The 18788-nt window shown below is 42.8% G+C and overlaps 1 protein-coding gene across 5 annotated transcripts in view; it reads right to left on the reverse strand.

Moving 5' to 3' along the window:
* patj (PATJ crumbs cell polarity complex component) overlaps positions 1-18788 on the reverse strand; it is a 62969-nt gene that overhangs the window by 40733 nt on the left and 3448 nt on the right. For all 5 annotated transcript variants that reach the window (XM_053877775.1, XM_053877925.1, XM_053877684.1 and 2 more), the window contains exons 4-18: positions 17708-17911; positions 17498-17637; positions 17110-17284; positions 14723-14851; positions 14085-14333; positions 13651-13753; positions 13374-13462; positions 13180-13309; positions 11838-11960; positions 9279-9334; positions 9155-9211; positions 7988-8122; positions 7717-7911; positions 7573-7644; positions 6381-6563 (exon numbers count right to left, since the gene is read on the reverse strand). In XM_053877775.1, coding sequence (XP_053733750.1) covers positions 6381-6563; positions 7573-7644; positions 7717-7911; positions 7988-8122; positions 9155-9211; positions 9279-9334; positions 11838-11960; positions 13180-13309; positions 13374-13462; positions 13651-13753; positions 14085-14333; positions 14723-14851; positions 17110-17284; positions 17498-17637; positions 17708-17911 — 2040 coding nt within the window. The remainder of the gene's footprint in view (positions 1-6380; positions 6564-7572; positions 7645-7716; positions 7912-7987; positions 8123-9154; positions 9212-9278; positions 9335-11837; positions 11961-13179; positions 13310-13373; positions 13463-13650; positions 13754-14084; positions 14334-14722; positions 14852-17109; positions 17285-17497; positions 17638-17707; positions 17912-18788) is intronic.

Genomic DNA, 18788 nt, shown 5'->3' on the forward strand with positions numbered 1-18788 from the left:
GGCTGGTAAAAGATCTGCAGCACGAGTGGTTTCAAACTCTCGGTGACTGACATGGTTTCGACCAGAGAACCCTCAAAGTGCCAAAAAAAAAACAAAACACATGACTTAAACAGAAAAGGAGGGAACAACAGTTGGGAAAAGAAACATGAAACGTTGTTGCATCCTTCCTCAATACTATACGGACTCAGATATAGAATTTGTGCTCTTTGTTTTTCATCTCTATTTATTAATTATTTCACAGATTTATTAAAATATTAATGCTTCACAATAAAATATTTGAATAATTAAGCAGCTCTTTTTTTGTGGTCTTTTTCTTTTCCAACATTTTTTATCATTACCTATGGGTGAATGTCATGTTATGACAATAAATACAATACAGTAATAAGATGATGAGACTGAGTTTTCTTTTTTTTCTTTTTTTTTTTTTTTAAGTATAATGATGAACAGATAAAAATACAGTAAGAAAAGATGTGAAGGTGGACCATAGGGAAGGAAATATGACATTATTATTATTATATGAAATACTACAGGAAGAGGGAAACTATATCAATAAAAGAAATAAAAGAAATAATTCAAGTGAATGCATGAAAAAAGCTTTGTCTAAATCAAATATAATTCTATTTTATTTTGGGGAAAAAAATATCACAGAACACGAACTGATTCTAGCTGGTGATAATTAAGAAATATATAGCCGAAGGTAAAGTCAAGAGTGAATAACGGCATGTGAGGTGAAGTGGAGGAATATAACACTTACGTACCAAGGACGAGTGGCACAGAGGAGTCCATCATTTGAATGACCTCACATGGCTTTAATTAAACATCAGTGAAATAATATATTTTAAAGCTAATGATCATTGATAAATACATTCAAATTAAATTACTTACTTATTACTACTTGAATTCCATGGACTGTAAGAATTTTGGCAGTAAATGTATTGTAATGTTCATATGTGAAGAAAATAAGAAAATATAAGAAAGAAATTACAAGTTTAGTTTAGTACAAATTTAAAAAGAGCATATATTGCGTTATATTTAAAATAGAATTAAAATATATACTTAATGAATAACATAATGTAACATGTAAGAAATAATGTGGGGGTTAAGACATTTAAGCAAGAATAAGCTTATTAAACTGCATTAAGAGAAAAGAAGAATGTATTTTAGGGAAAGTAACAAATATATTACTGGGAATATTACATAAATATATATACATAAAAATGAATTCTTGTAACAAAAGGTCCTAAAAAAAAAATTTAAAAGACACGAATTAATGGGTTTCTAAGTGAACATCTAAAGAACCGTCAAACACAGGAGGCTGCAGGAGCTGGAGATGTTTTGAATTTAAATTAGAGGTATGAGCCAATAATTAAATGTGTATCTACAGCTGATCAGTCCAAAAGGAAAAGTTTATTATTTAGGAATAAAATTATCTTCAATCCGATGAGGAACTTCAGCAGGTTTGAGGTCAAACTCAACCAAAACCAGCACGCCGGCCCCGTCCTGCCAGAATCCAAACAGCTCGGAGACTCTGCCCTCCCCTGGTTAGCGCTGGAGTCAGCGCTGGGCCCCTCCCGCGCTGAACCCTGAGCTTCATCAGCGCCAGCCTCCGTGCCAAGTTCCCGGCTGCCAGTACAAAGCTGCGCCGTATTTTTAGACTGAAACAAAATGTCTACAGGTGGTGAGGAGTCAGAACCGCAGTCCTTCACTCCTACAAGATCCTCCGGAAAAACAAAGACCTCTGCTGTCAAGAAGTGGAGGAATCACAAACAAGTGCGAGGAGAGGACAAAAAAAGAGCTCAAATGTACTTTGCCAAAAGTAGTGAGATGTTTCCTCCGTCGGTTTCTTCCACTGGTACTTTTATTTATTTTGAAGCTGTAGGTTACAGGAGGCGCACGCAAAGTTACACTTTTGCAAAGACCTTTATGATGTCGGTTAGAATCAAACTCTGCAGATTCTACACCGAGTCAGAGTAACTGTATTTAAATGAGCCGGGGAGCTGCACAAGAGCCTGAAGTTTGATTTATAGATACTTTCTCACTTGTCTGAGAAACTCTCCATTAAATACAAGTGAGTCTTCAACAGCTTAAAGAGACTCGAGCCAATGAGTCACACGTGAGAGAGTTATAAAGAGAGCAAATTTTAAGAAAATAGGCTTGTTAAGGCACTTGTCACACAAAAGTTCGGTGACAGGACAGGCCTGTCCTCTACACAGACATTGTCAGTCATTGGAACCACTAACTTTTGACACCTGCTCCCACAATGAGGAAATCTGAAAATGGCAATTTCAAAACAACACAAATATCTCAGGATCATACACTTCCTAGACTGGTGACTTTCATCACCATTCTGAGTCATTTTACTCTGAGTAAGTACAGACTTGCGATGTTGCGTATAGTTATATACTGTATAGCTTGCAAAAGCAGCTATCTTGAATCCCTTAAATCCAATAGTTTTGCCTTGGTCATTTTGCGAAATGACTGCATCTCCATCTACTCTTGGTGTAAGAGCTTATTTTAACAGTGATTCGATTCGGATCAGGCCTGTCCAGACAACACATTTTGCTGCCCAATTAATTGTCAAATAAATTATTGCAGATAAACAATATTATTGTCAGCAATAGTATGACTTCCTCTTTCAATTATTATCAGCATTTTTACTATCGTCAAACAGCCATGCTCGGTGGACATACGTGTTTGATGTTACACCTTATTTGTTGTCAACAGATGAGAACAGATTCGACAAACTAGCTTGCCCGAATTGTTGTGCTCACCTCGGTCAGTTAAAAAGCCAAGATATTTCCACACCAGGGCTGCAGCATTTGGCTTTGGAATTATCCTTTTTCCCTTCCCTTTATTTCTACAAATGTTTGTCCTGTTTGTTTGTTTCTCCTCTTGAGTCTCACAACGTACTAACTGCTGCCTAAATGCTGCTTTCATTGCAAGACGACTGACTCATGACTGACAAGAGGGATCCCCCATGGTGTTGCAAGTGTGCCTGAGATGTGTCTAAGACTGAAGCAGAGTGAACCCTCCTGTCAGTGGGCAAAGATAGGGTCAGTGGTAGGAGACAGGGGCTGAGGAAATCAAACAACAAAACTTACTAAGGGCAATAAATCGAGGGCAGCAAAATGACCAGGTTCATTTTGTATTGTTATTTTTTTTTATTATTATTGGTTATCATGACAGGCAACATTGGCTTGATGTTCGATTGGAAAAATGTGTCACAGTTCAATTTGACTTTACCTTTACAAATCCAACACTAAGCAACCCAATTAGAACATCACTTTTCATGCACACACAAACAGAAACACACCATGGCTCGACCTGGATTAAATGAAAAATAAATCTATTCTGAGGTTTTATAAACAATTTAAAAATCTAATTCAAGTTGAAACATTAGGCTGAAAATGCTCTAGGAATGGTTCCGTCACTTGGCCACCATTATATAATATGGTAGGCAGGGAAAGAAGGAAAAGATGCTTCTTGCAAGTGCACAAGACCTTGATGCTGATCTCAGACAAATAGTTCACAACACAAATTTTGATAATGTAGGATGAGCATGAATCACTAAGACTGTTAATCATCTGATAATATACAAGTCTTCTCTTCTGATGAGACACGCTGGTCGATTGGATCAAAAAAAAAATACACATGTCAATTGATTTTTGAGATTGAACATCAAAACATTTTGACTGTGAAGTGTAACATAGGTCTTATAAGGTGGACCTTCTATATTTCTTTTTACCATTTTTCATCCTTCCTCTCTCTGTGTGTGTTTGGCTTGAAACAATGTTTGTGTTATTATACACCCGCACTGAGATAAGAGGCCCATCTTTGCTAAGAAACCACAGTCTGAGGTGCGAGCTGTCAGGTTTTAGTGGAATCTGTCAGCCGGGTCCAGACAGACGGATCAGCTCTTCTCTTATTGCCTCCAACCATCTTTCACTCACGCTTGACAGCCGAGAGCCAGTAACAGGAAACACTTTGGCAGCTGCGCTGCACTGACGTGCCCTTGAGCGAGAGATATAGACTTGATTCATTCTATTTTGTCAAAGTTGTAAGAAGTCGGTTATTTGAATCGAGAGCTTGTTTGGATGTGTGTGTGTTTGGAGGTCCGACCGGGTGCAAATGATAATCTGCTGGATGTTTAAAAAAAAGCCCGCTGGCTTCGGAGAAACAGGAGTTACATCTCATTCATCTCTATCGAAGGGGCTGCTGGGGGTCTGCGAGGAGGGAGAGGCACCAGAAAACAAGAACCCACAAACTGTGTCTGCAGCAACAACACTGACCTCTGTGGAACTCTGTACTTCCCCCTGCAGGGGGGTCAGAGGTCAGCAGACACCTGCAGAACAGCAAGACTGTTTGTTTTTTTTCATGATATGGAACATGATCATCAAACTTTTTGGTTAAACGAGGATGTTAATTTAGTTTATTAGTTTGTGGATCTTACACCCAATTATGCACATATTTGCTTTCAGTGTCCAAATCTGTTATTTAGGGGATAAAAAACACTTAGAATGCCCAAAAGATTCATTTGTTGGAGCATGGCTTCCTCTGATTTACCCGTTTTTTTTTATTAATGAATGTGTTGACGGACGGAAAAAAAAAAAGCTGCTGCTCCCCCGTTTTTCTTTCATAGAGTGACAGTGACAACATTGCTTGTGCTAACAAGACACAGACTGAGCTCCCACCAAAAAAAAAAAATGTGGTGAAATGGCACTGCCTCTAGCAGTGAGTGAGTTCGACCCGCTGTTTACTAGGACTTGACTAACTGTACAATGCGTTCTGATTCTTTCAGCGTCAGACCCTGTTGATTATTTGGATGCGGATCAGACAACTGTCATTCAGGCACAACTTTAAATGTGGTGAATAAACCAAATGCTCCTTGTGTTATTGAACGCTGGACTGCAGAAAGAGCGCTGGAGTTTAGAAGTTTTATAATCAAAGTGGTGACTTCTTCTACAAAGGATCTCATGAAACATTATTTTAAAAAATGCTTGATGTGAAATCACAGCAGCTTAAATAATTTTTCAAGTTATAGTTTAAAAGAAAAGGCTGTCAAAGTAATAATGTTGTTAATGTATGATTCAGTATGTTTACATACTTTCCCTCTTAAATCTATTTCATTTTATTTCTCTGTAGTTAGGATATATGTTTTAATAATAATTTTTAAAAAAGCCTGAAATAAGTGATAAGTGAAGAAAAAAAATCTAATAAAAAAATCATTTAAAACTGAGAATCAACTTTTTTGAGAAAAAAATCTGAGATTTTATAGGCCATATCGCCCAGGTCTACTGACCACGTTGAAAAACTGATGACGTTTACTTTCAAGTTACAACAATTGACAGGTATCTCATCTTGCCGGTTCTTGAAGTTCTGGATTTTATTTTTTTAATAAATGTAAACAATTGTGGCGCACCACCACGGTTTATATGAGAGCCGCCATGCCTTCAGAATAATGATCTCTTTTTAAAGATGGAATTTAAATATATTAAAATGAAGTGGAAACAGCGAAACAAACTGATAAAACATAACACTAACCCAGTCGGGCAAAAGGTCCCTAAACCTCTAAGGGCCACACAAGGGTGTATTTTCCCAAAAATTGCACCTCAGGAGGATCGTAATGCTTAAACACGCGCGCGCACACACACACACACACACCTTAGTGAGGACATTGACATAATGCTTTCCCAGCTTCTCCCACTAAGCCTAACCATTTAAAAACAAATAGCTAAACTTAACCTTTATTCTTAACCAAACTAAAACCCAATTATAATAACCGTGCTACTCTGTAATTACCAGGGCACACACATACATGCATGCATACAGGTTTGTCACACCATCTTTGTGGGGTTGCCTCATTGCCATAATGTTTTCCCCAGCCTCTCACCCTAAACCTAACCATCCAACACAAATCCAAATCCAAAACCCAAACTTAAATCCAAAGCATAACTAAGACTCAAATGACCTTGCTATACGAAAACTTCCTCGAATTGATGCTTGTGAAGTCCAACAAAAGTGGCCCACAAAGAGGAGTTTTCTCCAAAATTGGTTCTCAATAGGATAGACAAGCTTAAACACACATGCACACACACAAGCACGCACACAAACATGCAGCCCCCCTGGCAGAAGCTCCATGTTGGACTGACGGACAGCAGGGAGTTGCCTCAGCTGGGTTTTGAATGAGGAGCAGGAGGAGAAGAAGTAGGGGGGAGGATGCAGAGGTCTTAGAGGTGAAGCATGTGCCTACAGATAGAGAGAGGAGGGAGGTGCAACAGGCTTCCCAAATTTACCCTCCTGACAGTGAGCATCCTAAAGATCTGTGACCAAAGTTTGGAGCTCTGATGCAAAGGAGTCCAACAAGGCCCATGTGTGGTCACCTGGTAGTCAAGGATGCTGAAGCCAAGGCCTTTGTCCCGCTCCTTCTGCAGGTCCAACACCTGGACGTCAGGAGACCAGAGAGCCAGCTCCCCATCCTCATCATCCTCCTCTTCGTCCTCCTCGTCCTGGCTATAGTGGTTCTCCTGCTCTTGCAGCGCCTGGTCTACAGGAGACGCTCGCTCCTGACAAAGAGAAGAAACCGTAACCTTGAGCAGCTGAGTCTCGTGAAGGAAGGGAAAAACACAACTTGGCAGAAATCAGCCCAATTACAATGACAATCATCCTTCAGGACCACATCAGGCAAACAATGGGCAACCATGAGGTTGTTTATTTAGTTTATTCAGTGTATTTGACAACTTCATGACAATTTGTTGTGACATTTTATTTCATCATAACAAAAGTTCTGCATTGTAGGAATTCATTTTCTGCTTTTTATTCACCTTTTTGTGAGTATTTCTTGCACTCAAAATACATTGAAAGAAAAATGAAAGCATGTATATTATATTTTTATGTTTAAAAATATCAACTTAAATGTTTTCAGATTGCAATGGCATAATTACCGTTGTTACGATCCTGACATACATTTAACCTTTTTGTCCCATTTTGTCTTCATTGTCTTTAGTTTTCCACCCATATTGAGGCTCTTTGAGTTCCCCACCTTCCTTTGGGGTTTGACCCTAACAAAGGTCACACTAAATAAAATGGCCACTTGGGAAATTGAATTTCTTGATCAAAAACAAGACGAATATGCAACTGTTCACAATTAAGAATATTTTACAGTTAATAAGAAAATGTACAGCAAATTTTGAAGGCAAAAATTTTTTTGTGGAAAAAAAGCCATTTTGAAATGCTACTCGCCTACTTTTAAGAATAAGAAAAAACATTGGAGTTGTGCAATCAATACTGTATTTCCACTCTTTAGAATATGACATGAGGCTTGTTCTTCTATGTCAACAGTGACAAGTGTCGTGTTGAGGATGGATGACTGGCTTTTTTTTTTTAACATCACCCGAGCGACTCACACTTCTTTTATGATCGACTGACCTCATCATTAATCTGATACAGACTTACAGATACAGAAGAGAATGAGGAGGTAGGTCATCAGGGGGAGACTCAAAGTAGGATCTCTAAATAGTTTGCGACACAGAAAGAAGCCAGTAAATCTGCAGTAGATGATGAAAGTTTCCGTACCAGCCTGACAGGTGGTGGATCCTCCTCCCTGTTGTTGTGGGGACTCAGCATGGATGACAGCTTCTGTTCGATCTGACATCATAACAAATATTTGCTCACCACAACAGACATTTGAACTTAGCGGAGAAATGTTCCAGGTCTCACCTCTTCCACACTGGCTCCAGGACGTGGCTCAGTCAAGGGTCCGAGGTCTCTCTCGGAGTCGGCATCAGACTCGGTTTCTGGTTCCAGCTCAGACGTGGGATGTCTGCAGCAGACCAGTGTGAAAGGCGGAGGAACCTCCTTGAGGAAGGACACTACCTCTCGCCGAGACTTCCCATAAAGCTGGACGTCGTTCACCTGTTGGGAAGCAGCGCTTGGTTACATGACGCACCCACAGTTAAACCTGGGCCGCCTGGTGTTGGACGCGCCTCACCTCCAGCAACTCGTCCTCGGGTCTCAGGACCCCGTGCTTGTCAACAGGACCTCCAGGGGCCACAGAGGAGATGTAGTGATGACCATCGAAGGAGTCCAGCTCCACTCCCAGACGGACAGTGTGAATGGGCAACAGCTATGGACGCATCAGGAGACTTCTGCTGAGTCGTCTGACCTCTCTATCTCATTATTCCTTTGTCACCACATCCCTCAATTATCTCTTCAGGTTCTTGTTCCCTCCTCTTTGTCTCTGTTCACTTCCCTTCCTCTCTTGCCATTTTCCCTTCTTTTCTCCTTTCCCTGATCCTCTCGCGCCTATGTCGTCTCCAGCACTCCACTTTATTCGGCATCTCTTTTTTCATTGTCTTCTTGACTTTAACTCAAACTTTTGTTTCCCCTTTGTAGTGAGTTATTTTCTCAGCTTTCCTCTTTCTCAAAGTATTCTCTCGGCTCATTTACTCCTCTTCATATTCCTTTTTCTTCCCCCTGTCTCCTGAGAGTTCACGTTCTGTCTCCATCACATTGCTCTTCCCAACACCTTTTGTTCCCGGTTTGATTTCTCCCCAAATTTCCAGTCTCCTCTCATTTCCCCACTTAGTTTTATGTCCCAATTTCCTCTCTTTACATCTTAGTACAGCTCTGCTTCCACATATTAAACTTTTCCTTCATTCACTCGCTTTTTCTTTTTTTTAGACCTTTTCTTTAAAATTGTTCTTTTTTTCCTTTTCTCGTAGTCTCAGTTTTTACCACCATATTCTCTCTTTATGTCAGTCCGTCCCGGTTTCTTCTTCATTTCTCAGCAGGGGCCCGGCACCTCACCCATCTTGATCATTCTCCCAGTCATCCTCTTCACATCCTCACAAATTATCCTCCTCATCGTGCACATCTAACATTCTTCCTCGGACACTGCCTCTTCAAACCACCTTGCGTCTCAAACTTTGTCGACAAACTCTCTTCTCCGTTCTTTCTTAACAGTGACTATTATCTTCTGAGTTCCATGCCTCCACTATCCCTCCCTTCGGTCTCCCTTCACCACTTTCAGCCTATAAGCCATCAAAATTCCAACCATCTCCGCATTGATTGTTCAACCTTCCTCACAACTTTGTGTGTTGTGAAGTTGTCACAACACACAAAGTTGTTTGTATCCACCAAATAAACTTTTCCTCACCTTGGAAGACTTCTGCAGCTCCTCATCATCTTCAATCACCGGATCCAAGTTCACCACCTGACGACGACAGCAGTTGCAGAGGCTGCATGCTATGCTATCTGTGTGTGGGTGTTTGTTTCCTCACCATGACTTGGTACTGTGGACCCAGCGCCTGCTCCCACTTGGCCCTCAGCTCTGCACCTGTGGACACACACGCAGAGGAAAACGCCGGTCTAAGCACTGGAGCAGATGTGAAATTACAATCTGGCCATTAAACAGCCACATTAAAACTTCGGCTGCCGAACCACGGCAGAATCGATGCGTCGCGCCCAGACCAGGATTTACAGAACGTCGCAGTTGGACGCCGTCGGGTGGAGTTTTGCCAGAGGAGCCGACACTTAATAAGAGATAATACCATATTTGCATTTGCAACGACAATTCTATTGGACGTCTGGTCAATTAACGTGCTGGGAATGTTTGTGCGGTTGTGTCTCTCTGGACTCTCCAGGCTGATCCATGTCACCCTTTATGGCCCAAATTTTTGTCAACGCTGTGAGATATGTGCTGCTGCAGTGTCAATGATTAACAATAATTATTCTGCGCCAGCCATTACTCCTGAACCGCGAAGCATCAGAGAAAAGTTTGTTCATGCGGAGTCAGCGTACCAAACCAACCAAAGTGCCAAACTTCTGTCACAGAAATGTTCTTTTTGTTCAACAGTTGAGATGGTCACAGAGTGAAATGAGAATAGACAGATGTTCTTTTGTGTTGTTTTTTTTTTGTACTGTAGACATCAGCTCTCCAGACTCTCTCTCGTACCCTCAATCTTTCACATTCCATCAATCAATTTCTCACATACTTTTTCTCGCTCCTCCTTGCCCTTTGTTTTCTCATTTTTTACTTAGTTTATCCCAGTTTGTTTTTTTTTCAGTGTTCTGTTTTTCTTGCTCATTTTCATTAATCCATACACAATCATGTGCTTACCCTTCGCCTTCTTACATTTTCTTGGTCTCTCATTTGTTTCTCTTTGAAACTTTTTTTCATTTCTCATTTATCTCTCACTCCGTTTCCTCTCCTTCTACCTTAATCTCCTCCAATAATTTTCTTACATTCGTTCTTCCTCTTTGTCTCATGTTCATCTCCTCTGATTCTATCACTTGATTGGTAATTTGATTTTTTACCTTTCGTTTTCCTGCTGCCGTTGAATTCCTCTTCTGACTTTTCTTCTCTCGTAATTTCTGGGTTTTGTAATTCCTTCAGCCCTCATACCCTCTTGCTCTCATTCATTGCTCCCTTGTTCCTGTTCATTCATTGTCTCACCTTTCAATTGCCCCCTCATGTCGCCCTTCCTTTCTCTCTCTCTCTCTTTCATGTCCATCACATGCTAGCAGCAGCACCTTATGTGACACAAGGTCTAATCACGTTCTTCTCCGCCCACGATTGTGCATCCTCGGGCTCAGTAAGTGAGAAGCGTGCAGAGTGCAGTTGTGCGCTGTTGTGTCCTGCTCGGTACTTTATGTAGTTTCTATAGTTTAATTTTGGAACAAAGGTGGAAGACATTAGTAGGCTTGTGCTGGACTTCCTCAGCAGTCATCAATATTCAACATGTTGCTCATATGAATTCCATCCACAGCTGGTGTGACGCTGCTGCTGCTGCAGTCTTGACTTTTAAGAGGCAAAACGCCATGACAGCAAACAGTGAAGTAAGCAACTTTACCCAAGCGAGAGTTCAAGCATGTACGCACTCCACAATGTCACCGGGACAACACTTGAGTGAGAGAATAAAAACTCTTGACTGCAGCAGCGCAAGTGCGAATGTGACAGAGCAGATTACACCTCGATATAATGAAGGGGAACGTCCCGCCTCCTCGCTGATATCAGAGCAGAAACAGAGACTTGCTGACCTCCAGAAAAGCCCCTGGATGTTCTCTCAAATCTCCTCACATAAGAAGGTATTTCCCTGCAGGTGGGGCCGTGATTAAATTAGCATTGCTAACCCGTGCCCCCACACTGCATTTAATCACCAGCGTTTGGCTGAATAAACAGAGTAATAGATCGCTGCGAGGCTGTCAGACGCTGCGGACGCTTTACATCTGCTGGCCCGAGAGCAGCCGCGCCGTGTGCTAAGTGTTAGTGAGGCGTTTTGGCCACTTAGAAAAGCTAATGAGGGATAAAAAGGGAGGAAAAATTCAGAGGGTTTGAGGCACTGACATGTCTGCAGGAGCGTTAGTGCGTGGGGACGAAAAACACCCATTATATATTAACACACAACACCACTACGATGAATTACAAAGCTCAATCATTAAGAAACGTCGGTTTTTGGAAAACATTTCTTATAAGCTGCTACTTTCTTTCACTCAACGTACCTGCAGGTAAAACTGGGGGGCTAATACACGGATATTTCGGAGAAACGAGCATCATTCTGCCAAGTTACTGTTGTCACATCAGACCAATGAAATTACAGGCATTTTATTTACATGAAAGCGCACAATGCACTGCTTTTGCCCATTTGTATGGAGCTGCGCCTCCACAGTCGGTCTCTGCTGCTGTGCAGTGCGAAGGGCTAAAACAAGGCATCAAGTAATTCGAATGGATTTGTGATGAGTTATATTTGTGGCATGATGCGTGTTCAGAACATCTAGTGATTGCATATTATATTCACGTGGATATTTTTTGGTTTGTCCTATGATGTGTGCGTGCGTACCTCTTGTGAGCTGTGCTGTACTTGAACTGGCATTTTCAAGCTTGGCTATTGAAGCCAGTGCAGGAGAACGATTCCTGAGATCAAGTGACCTCTTCAGTGACACTCGTGACGGCTCTCTCTCCACTGCGGGACAGAAAAACATGAAATGAATGAGGCAAATTAACAAAGTGGAACTGAACTGAAGTGACAACATATATATTTATCTATATCCAAGTTATCACACAGAGGAAGAGAAAGAGTTAACTTGGTTTCTCTCTTGTCTGCCTCTGTTGTCTACCTCAGATTAAGAAGACAAATTTGTTTACAACTCTGTGTAATTTTCCCAAACTGTCCCGCCAAAACTCTGCGAGTCCTCCTCCGCCAGCTTCCAGGGAGATTAATTTGCCAGCTCCAGGGTCATTTTTCTGCCTGCTCTGGTCAAGCCCCGGTCCGTGCGCCAAGAAGAGCGTTTTCATTCCAGAAATAAAGAAGGAGGGAGCATCGCCGCTTATCTGCTCCAGACACTTCAACGTTTCATTACAATGAAGCTGAAAGCAGCGGCCGGAGTGTTTCCTGCTCGTGATCGCCTCTCTTACCTCTTATATCTGCCAATGACACCAGTTCTACTGGTCCGCCTGAACGAGCCACAAAAACGTGATTCAATACAGGCAGCAAAACTTCACAATAATGTTCACCTATGATACCGGTTATATGGAGACCTCCATCTGATCTCTTCCACCTGATTCATTTAATGTCTAATTCAATCACCAATCATAAACGTCTACTCACCCGTCTAACTCGACTCACTTGTCCCTCAACAATCAAATCACTCACTTTCTATAGCGACACGTCTGTATTGCAAATACAGAGTACAGAATATTTGAGTTAATATTAACAATAACCTGAACAGCTGTTGCCATTTGCATGCTATTCTCTTGTTCGCTGATACGGCTGTTAGGTGGGAACTTTAGGGAAGTGGGGGGGGACCGTGACGCCCCATTCTCAATAATATCCCTATCCACTGTCCACACTCAGAAGCGTGTTGGTATTCCTATCGTATTATTCACTTGGCTTCAAAAAGTATAGGATACAATGGGTGAAAATGCTGTATTCGACCGATTTAATCTCCCCGTGCACAGGGTCTCAATCGCTCGACTCACAGACCCATCTGACAAAACTAGCTCGACACAGATAACCCAGATAGTCGCACCGCACCAGGCGCAGCTGAGTCAAATATGCCCGAGTCATCTGGGGAGTCACATTGTCTTGACATATCTTAGGTGGAGGAAAGATAGGATGAAAGAAGGAGGTGTGGTCAGACAGCGGCTAAAGCATCCCTGTCTTCATGTCCCAACCCATGTACCTTTATCCAGCGATCTCTCCAGGGGCCTTGCTTTCTTCCTGACCACAGTGAGAACCACAGTCTGACCCGTCTGCTTCATCACCTCCAACACCTCCTGATTGGTCAGACCGTGGAGACTGATGCCATCCAGCTGAGACCACAAAAGGGAGGGTCATGAGGAGGAACTTGTTACTCTCCAAAACACCTGAGCTTACTCCGATCAGTCGGTCGTGGATCCGAATGTTTCCACTCTGGTCTGCAGCGCTGCCTGGCACCACGTGTTTGACAAACACACCAACAGCATCTGAGTACAAAGAGTTCGGGAACAAAAGAAAGAACCGAAGACAATTGCAAAAAAAGAAAGCTGGATTAGAGTGTGATGCAGACAACACTTCTTGTTGTCAACAATTACGTCTATGCAATAGAGTCAAAAACTAGGTACTCTAAAGAAAAAGATTCTAATCTCAAGTGTGACAAGACGTGACCTCCTACCTTGGCTTGTCAGAGGGTTGTTGCCGATGATGGAGATTCCGAGGCTCTGACCTTCTTTCTTGACCAGAGAAACTTCATGGATCTCATATCCCTCTAGGTTCGGCTGAAAACAATCAGTGTGCCACGTGAGTGACCAGTGAAGAGTGAAGAGCTCTTTCTGTCCCAGTCTGAGCTCAGGAGGCCAGTTGTTATTTTTACAAAGCAACTTGTTAAATATTTAACATGAATCATCATTGATGTCAATATTTCTTTATGTATTTTCAGTTTTAATTTACAGGTTTTCTGTCGAATCTATCACAGCAGGGATTTTACTAAACTTGCATCGCCATGAGATTCAGTGCTTGAGTGAAGTAATGTAACATCTGAAAAACCTGATACAGATATTGAACATTGATATTTCATTTCCTTAACATTGACAACATCAAACAGCTCACCGTCTTGCTGACTCGACGTTTGGGCTCTTGCTCAGGAAGTCTGGGGGGTAAGGCGGAAATTGGCGCAGAGTCAGGGGGAGGTGGAGGCGGTGCTGCAGTAGACTTCTGAACCCAGGGATCTCTGGCAATCAGCATGTTGACGCGACTCCCACATCCTTGTAGCACCTTGACCACCTGGTCGCTGTTGAGACCACTGGTGGGGGTGGTGCCGATGCGAAGGATGTGGTCACCGGTCCGGAGCCGCCCATCCTGAGAGGTCCCGGCAAAAATCAGATTCAAGTGCAAGACTTAAGTGTTTGATCTCTGTAGAAAAGACTAAGAGCTGAATTGGAGTTCATCATTCAGTTGGCTAGTAGCTCTCAGCTAAAGAAAGTTGAGCTCACCTGAGTCTGTACTATCACAGTAAACTGTATTCAACACTGCAGAAGGAATTAAAGCTACTCAGCAGTCTGAGCTACTCCAGCTTCTCACTGAATCCAAATCCAAAGAATAAATAATATGTGCATCTGACGGTGAATCCCAGAATCTCCTTGACAAACTTGAGGTGCATTAGTCAAAATAATGGTCAGCCAAACAGAGTCACACTGACTGATCAAACACTATTTTCAGGTGCACTCCTGCCATCCTCGTCTACTGACCTTGTGAGCGACACCATTTGGGATCAGAGTCCGGACCACGACTCCACTTGACTTTCCTCCGATGATGCCGAAACCCAAACCCGATCCATCATTGACCAGCTCGATTTCCTCCACGTGGCCCCACTGATCCTTCATTTGAAAAACACAACAGTGAGAATGGTTTTGAGTGAACACTGTTCCTCTTGACTGGATTTCACACCAGGTGCACAGATTCATATTCACAGCCGAGGCCTGATACTAGAGAGAGCAAATGGGCAAATCCGATTACATAACAGGAAATTGACGATTCACAAGGTCTTTAATGAGCATCAAGTTTCCTCGTCAGTGTTGGACTCGTTCCAGCCGAGAAGGAACGTGAGATAACTTGGACGCCATCAGCTTCAGGGGAGAGCAGTTAGCCGGCAGTTAGAACGGCAATCAAATCAAGCCCCGAGTTGTGGTTCTTTTTCAAGCTGTGGGCTCCATAAAACATGACCCCAATAGATACAGGACATGAATAAAACAAAAGTGGGCTGAACAGAGGCCTGGTATGCGGGACGTGGCACCGATCCAACAAGAGGCATGGGGGCAGCGACGACGAGGGGCCGTGGAATGCTCTGTGATAATGACCCACGTAGAGATGCACCATTAGGACTTTGTGGATCTCAATCAACGACCGGCCCTCAACATGGCAAGAGTTTCACATCCGCTTCCACTGACGGCATTCAAAGAATTATCAGGGACCCTATGAAGACGCAAAACAATTAACATTCATCACTCTTTTCTGGTGGTAAAAGTTTCCACTATCTTAGTTTGCTTTTGAATATTTATCCATTCAGTGGAGAAGTTACTCTCAATCATATCGTTTTTATTTAATTTGTCCTTTCAATATAGAGTAATATGAGTAATATTTCTTTTGTCAACTATCTGTAGACTATTGCAATATTTATATTGTACTGAGGCACTATCACATCGAGACCCAAGTAATGAGACACATATTGGATCATGAGGTTTTTGCCTGCAGTCGCACCGACAATTAACCAGTATGTTTTTTTCACAGTGAGAGGAAACCATAGTAGATTGAGGAAACAAATGTGTTTCAGCTTGTGTTTGACTTCCACTGCGCTCATCTGGATGGACAGTTTGACTCTCCGATCCAGTCAACATGTATCGATCTTGCCACCTCTAACTTAAACACAGACTGTCTGGCTAACTTGACTTCCTTCAGGATTTAAGGTCATAAACATTATTGGTGGAAACGTCAGCAGACTTGCAGATAATCATAAACAGGAGGAATCACTCTGAGGCCTGAAAGTGACCATCACTCATAAGAGACGACCTCAGAGCAGTTTTGAGTGACGGCCAAGGTACGGGAAGATTTTTGATGACACAGCAGGATAACAGTTTAGAGCTGCTGCATTTGGACAGATAAAAGGTCTGCGCTAGAGGATGTCTGTTCTGGGTGTTGCCCCAAAGTCCCCTCCAAACTGTAGCTATAAACTGTCCTCATTGGATGAATGTCAGGTTTCCCATTTTTCTCTACAGTGGCCCTGAATGACAAATGAAAATCACAACTAGGGGTCGACCGATTATTAGTGCCGCTATTCGGGAATAATCGGGATCAGTATTCTAAAGTGTCTAAAAGACGACAGAGATTAAACAGGATTATTCTAATTCACAGCTGCCTGTATGGGCTCTGGTCTCAGCCCTCTCTGCCACTATTATGATAATTTGCACTCCTGACCCGACACACATGATCGGCATCGGGATCCTCATCAGACACTTCAGCCAGTATATGAGCATCTGACAGAGTACACTTGTCAGCTTTGACAGGTAAAGTGGACTCCGAATGACTGTATTAATAAGTGGGCACACCCCTGCAACACACTGTGATTCTCCATTTCTGGATGAGCAAGGCCTGGGAGGTAAAGGTGGAGAACATCTGTGTGCATGCGACTGGAGTTGACTTAAGAGGTATCTGCACCAAGTATCCGTTATTAGTCTTCATGATTACTAATGATCAAAATCGGTATCTGGCCTTAAAAAATATATATTGGTCAACCTCTAATAACAACTACAAACACAAATATCGAATTACAAAAACACTACAACATTAATACAAACCAGGTGAGGGGCGAGTACCTGATGAGGGAAGAAAAAAGAAGCTCTGTGCTGATTGAATGTGATTCTTTTTTTGTGGATGTGCTATTGTTTTGGTAACTGTGATTCTGCGCTTTTCTTTTGTGATAGTCATTGGGACTTCAGGTCCATCTTCACTTCCATCTTACTGAACTCCAGCTGATTTATCTGAGTGTGACTCTTGAATGATGCAGGCTGGACAGTTCGCCAGTCTCTGGGCCTCTCAACAGTCCTCAGAGCTCTTCGACATTACTTCAATGATTTCTCACCGTGTGTGTGGAGGAGGTGGATGGAGACACTGCCTGATGTTCTCGGGCAACCACGAGCTCCACCGTCCTCCCAGGCTGCTGCAGCAGACTCAGGGCTTGCTGCTGGCTGATCCCGGCCTCCAGAGGATTCCCATTTATGACCAGGATCTCATCCCGTTCCTGCAGACGGCCGTTCCTATATTCATAAGACAATCAACACATCCACGATCAACGTCCTTTATTGCCTTGCCAACTGTTGAACTTATCAATGTAAAATGATATTATATGTTCATGGTGCCTAGGATTTTCAAAAATAATATTTTCTCAGAAATCCCCAGTTTGTTGGATCCTGCCGGTCAGGGTCAGTCAGGGCACAGACAATGCTTCATCAGAAGGTGATAAAATGAACCTGTGAGCGACGCCTCCGGCTGTAATGTGTTTGACGAAGACGCCCTGAATGCTGCTTCCTGTAGGGTTCAGCCCGACCACACTGAAGCCGAGTCCACCGGTCATGGGCCGAGTCAGCTGGACCACCTCTGTGTGACGACCCTGCACAGAAACGCGTCAGCCTGTTCTGCAGTGACTCAAGATTCTCCACGTGTGGCAAGCTGCCGCCCACCTTGGCGGCGGCAAGGATCCATTTGTGGAGGAAGTCGGGCGAGGGCGGGGCCTGATGGATGGCTGCCGCTGAGGCGCTGGTCAGGATGGAGGGGGAGAGGCTGGGTGGTGCCAAGCTGCCGGCTGGATTAACGGCACTCATAATGAGCTGACCCTTTTTAGAGAAACTGAACTCATTGCAAGCATCAGGCGGCATGTTGTTGAGCTGGAGAGGAAGAGGAGGAAGCAGACGCCGTCAGACAGGAGACAGTGGAATCAGACTAAGCACAATCAGCACTAAAGAGCAGCACCTCCTTTACAATACACGCCATTGACAGGTCGTCATCATAAAGACGGTGAGGATCGCTCACCCCCCTGTGGACAAACACTAGTTTTCTAAACGTATATGACTTTCATTTTATACATTTATGAAATGCCACTTGTAATTTCAGTTGTGATGTACAATTTGAAGAAACACTCCCAAAAATTGTGAGAGTTTTGTCAATTTCTATCTGGCTGTTTCAATGACGGCTCATAACAGTACCTCTAACAATAAAACGATAAAGATTTTAAAATACAGTTGAAACAAGCGTGATTTGTTTCAAATTCTGACTTTTGAAAAGTGATCCAAGAAAAGCTGTCTCGCTCGTAATTACGTTATAGAGTTCAACTTGTGCTGCCCATCGGAGTGATCAGGAGGAATCACTTTGTCCAAAAGTCACAGTAGTTCAGAAAAGTTCTCAGGCATTTACAAGAGTTCAGGCTGAATGAAATGCAGACGCCCTTAAACGCAAGGACGCAATAGAACGAACCCAAAGATGCAAGTGGAAACAGCGCAGAGGCCGGAGGGGTAAGTGGGGAAGAGGAAAAACGGAATCAATAGATTCCGCTGCAGGCTTTCTCTCCCTCTCTCGGAACAGGTAATGTATTAATGACCTTTACACTCACATTGTGGAAACTTATCAGTCTGCAGCTTATTTAGGCTCGGCTGACGGAGCAGGATCCCGGCCATTTCATCAATACCGCCTCGACAAGGCCGTTACTCAAACCAAGACACAAGATATTAAAGCTTGATAGATCCACCGAGGGAGGGTGGGGGATAA

This window comes from Synchiropus splendidus, chromosome 1, assembly GCF_027744825.2.
Source record: "Synchiropus splendidus isolate RoL2022-P1 chromosome 1, RoL_Sspl_1.0, whole genome shotgun sequence".
Lineage (NCBI taxonomy): Eukaryota > Metazoa > Chordata > Actinopteri > Syngnathiformes > Callionymidae > Synchiropus > Synchiropus splendidus.